This window comes from Cucumis melo, chromosome 8 (genome assembly GCF_025177605.1).
Source record: "Cucumis melo cultivar AY chromosome 8, USDA_Cmelo_AY_1.0, whole genome shotgun sequence".
Classification (NCBI taxonomy): domain Eukaryota; kingdom Viridiplantae; phylum Streptophyta; class Magnoliopsida; order Cucurbitales; family Cucurbitaceae; genus Cucumis; species Cucumis melo.
In genome coordinates, this window is record NC_066864.1 from 9,475,643 (window position 1) to 9,479,635 (window position 3,993).

General features: G+C 34.2%; 1 protein-coding gene across 1 annotated transcript; it reads right to left on the bottom strand.

Annotated features, from left to right (window-relative positions):
- Positions 1–219: 219 nt before the first annotated feature.
- On the bottom strand, positions 220–3,226 carry LOC103497504 (BTB/POZ domain and ankyrin repeat-containing protein NOOT2-like). Its single transcript, XM_051089149.1, has 2 exons — positions 2,544–3,226; positions 220–1,283 (listed from the first exon to the last, which is right to left on the bottom strand). The coding sequence occupies exons 1-2, from the start codon at positions 3,045–3,047 to the stop codon at positions 315–317; spliced, it is 1,473 nt and encodes a 490-aa protein (XP_050945106.1). The 5' UTR covers positions 3,048–3,226; the 3' UTR covers positions 220–314.
- Between the last annotated feature and the right edge of the window lie 767 nt (positions 3,227–3,993).

Genomic DNA, 3,993 nt, shown 5'->3' on the forward strand with positions numbered 1-3,993 from the left:
CATTTTAAGATGTACCCATTTGTGTGCATCGCAATCTCAACACTCACAAACAAACAAAATAAACATATTTTAAAAAAAATCAAGATTGGATAATTTGATAGGATATACGAGAGGAGTGTTTTCACTCACCCAAAACCCCATATAAACAAAATCAAAATGAGCTCCACAATTTTAATTATATATCCTCTCTTTCTCACTATATATAAATATAATGCATGGGATCGGCACATATATAAATATATATTGATGATATATATTTTGGTAAATAGAAAGAAAGATATATATAATAAAAATTTGAAGTAGTGAGATAGAGTTTAGAAATCATGGGAATGATGATACATTGTTGGGTCATTTCCTCCATGTCTATGATCAGCTCCATCAGCTCCCATTTGAGCTGAACCAGAATTAGCTCCAAGATTAAGATAAACCAATCTTGTGTCAAGATTCAAATTGCTTCCATTGCTGCTGCTACTGTGATCTTCACTCATTGGTGGATAAATTGGATTTGAAGACGATGGATTATTATTTCCATTATTGTTGTTGTTATTCCCTTGCTCTCTTGATATTACAAGTGCTGCTGATTGAACCAACTCCAAACAAAGCCTCAACTTGTTTGGTTCTATGTGTGTCATCCCTGGCACTGCTCCTTTGAATAGGAAATCTGAAGTTAGGGTTCTTAGAATGTCGAGCGGTGTCACCCCATCGACTGTTCGGATGGTTGGATCGGCGTGGTGGTCGAGTAGGACGGCTACCATATCCGCCGAGACCATCTCGGATGCGATGTGCAAAGGTGTTTTCCCGGCTGGCCCGGCGGGGTAGTTGACATCTGCAGCTCCAAGTTCGAGTAGGGCTTTGACAACTTCTCGGGTGCAATTCTCAACGGCATAATGTAATGCCAATGCTTCGTCCAGATTTAGGCCCTCGCCCATGACCATTAGCTTGACGAGTTCGACATCGGAGGAGTCCAATGCTCTTCGCATTCGACGAATCTTTTGCTCCTCTAGGTCGGCTGCAGTACTGAGCTGGAGGTGGTGGTGATGGTGGTGGTGATGAGGCATTAACGATGATCGACGGGCGAGGGAGGATTTGAGGCGAAGCTCCTCAATTTTGGCGACTACGTCAAGGGGAATATGTTTTGCTAGAACTTCTGTTGGAAGGCCAGATTTAGCCACCAAATGGGAACAAGTAGTCCATAGCTGATGCATGTCTTGTTTTCTTGAAGCAATTAGAACTTTCATTACATCTTCAATTGAAGCTTTCTCTACCATGCTTACCAATTGCTTCTGAAAATGTCCAATATGACACCAAAAATTCGTTAATAAAAATGTAAATTATAGTATAAGAAGGAAATTAAAGAAAGTATCTTAATAATTAGCTCGAAAATTAATTACATACCCACTTTCATATCATTAACAATATCAATAGCTAGTCTTTAAATCTAAAAGTGTTTTAATCAATAATAATCTGCATTTATTTAACTATGAGTTGGTATGATTCATTCCTTTGACAAATGTACAGGGAGATCGAAGTGAGACATATAAATTTAGAAGGAAACTTTAAATAAAATGAATCTTACTTTTCCAAAGTTACTATGTTTCACAAAAACTGTTCATGCAGCATAGCTCAGAAATTAACTTCGGCCTAGAAGGACTTGGGACTATACAAAAGTTTGTTCGCAGAAGAAGAAGAAAAAAGCTATTAAGAAAAGATAAATCTGATCATAAGAATAATTAAAAGAAATAAAATCTCTTTATATGTAAAAGCTAAGAAAATACCAATAATCTAACGATTGATTTTCTCTCTTCAAATCTTAAAACACAATAATAATGCTTAAAATGTTGGTGTTTTTATTACATTTGCTCTTAGTATGGATTATTGATATGTTTGGAAGAACATAGTTCTTAATGATTTTGAGCAAATTAAATCAATATACCCATTTAAGAAATATTCCAACTAGTCCCAGAAATAATTTCTCCTTTCCCAAAATTAAGCCCTTTGAATAAAAAAAAAATGGAGAAGAAAAAAAATATTTATACATACATATCATATATATCTCATGATTGGGGAGAAAAAGAAAAGGATAGAAAAAATGGGAGATGGAAAACGAATAGCATTGGGGAAAAGATATAAAGAGAACCTATATATATATATATATATATATATATATATATATATATATATATATATATATATATATATATATATGAGAATGTTAATGAAGGAATATAGAAAAAAGGAATTAATAAGAAAAATCTCTTTTGCTAAAATCAGCTTCCAACAACTTAATCAGTCCAAATCCCAAGAACTCACCAAAACAACCAAATGACCAGAGAGAGAGAGAAAAAAAAAAGGGTAAAATGTTGTTAAGAGAGAGAGAAAGAGGAAGAGATCCCAAGAGAAACTAAACATTCCTCAAGATTTTAGAGAGAGAGAATACATTGAAACCCCCCATTTTAGAAACAGAGAAAAGAAAAAAGAGTAACCATTTACTGTAATCCATTGGCTTAAGCAACATTCGGAAAAGCTAAAAAAGAAATGAAAACCTGAGTAAGCAATGCGAGCTGTTCAACCCCAAAAGATCTAGCGGCAGCAAGAGTTTCGAGAGCGAGATCGACGGCTGAGGAGCAATGTGTATGCCAACACCCTCTTTCGCCACAATTCGGCCGAGGCTCATGTTTTTGCGGCAGAATCGAAACTTGGCCACTATATAAAAACTGGAGCAAGAGTAGAAACACCTCGTATCCTACGCTATTCACCGGGATAACTCCTTGCGGTGGAAGCGATGGTGCGGTAGCTCCACTGCTGCCACGGGAATTCGATCCCGAAGGGGAACGAGAATCGAAAGCCGACCCAGGAGAGGAGTTGGAGTCGGAGGAGGAGCCACAAAAGAACTTGCGAAAGAAAAGACTACGTGCAGCAAGGATACAACGGTGGGCGTGGACGAGACGACCCTCGACGCTAAAGGTGACATCACTAAAGGCTTGGCCATTGATGAGAAGGTTAAGGTAATCAAGAGAAAGAGATCTTAAGGAGTCTTCAAAGGTCATAGCTCAAAAAGGGAAAAGGTTTGTGTGTAGTTTGTTTTGAGTTAGGGTTTAGGGATTTGATTTTTTTTTTTGGGTTGTGGAAAGAGAGAGAGAGAGAGAGAGAGAGAGAGAGAGAATTGGTGAGAGAGAGGATTGTTTAAATGATTGATATTTTCAATATTTGTTCTGTTTGAAAGCAAAATCCCAGTTGTTGTGTTGCTCTTGAAGGAAAGGAGAGAGGAGAGACTGTTCAAAAAAAAAAAAAAAAAAAAAAAAAAAAAAGAAAGAAAGAAAAAAAAAGAAGAAGAAAGAAAGAGAGAGAGAGAAAATAAAGAGAGAAAGATGATTATGGTTTTATGAATATGAGTGTGTGGGTATTCTGAGAGGTTGAGGTACTTAAAACAAAAACAGTTGTAGAATAAATTAATGTGGGGATGGGAGATGGAGATTACCAAACTCCTTTTTTTCTTTTTTGATATATTACAACTTTTTCTTTTTTCTAATACCATCTACAATATGTTTAGTCCTTAAATCTTGATTTATTTGTAAATACACTGGATTTCTCAATTTGAAATTTGTAATAATTTAGATTTTGTTTGGGATTGACGTAGTTTTTAAAACAATCTTGGTACTGGTTTTTTCTTTTTGTAAAATTAGTTGTAATATATGAAAATTTTTGTATTTAATTAGTAAATTTGCTTTTAAGTTGATTATAGGGTAATAAATACTACACAATTGAGTTTTACATATTAGCCTTATAATATTATTCTTTTATATAATTTATCTTTATTAGTTGAAAATTGATATATAAAATAAAATATTCTCTTATATTTTTAAATACAGTAAAATGAATAAAAAATATTTCACAAAGTCTAGCAAATTTTTCTATTTTATTAATGATATACTTTTATCTATGTTTATTAAAATATATATACTTGTGTGCTATTTCTACAAATTTTAAATTAAA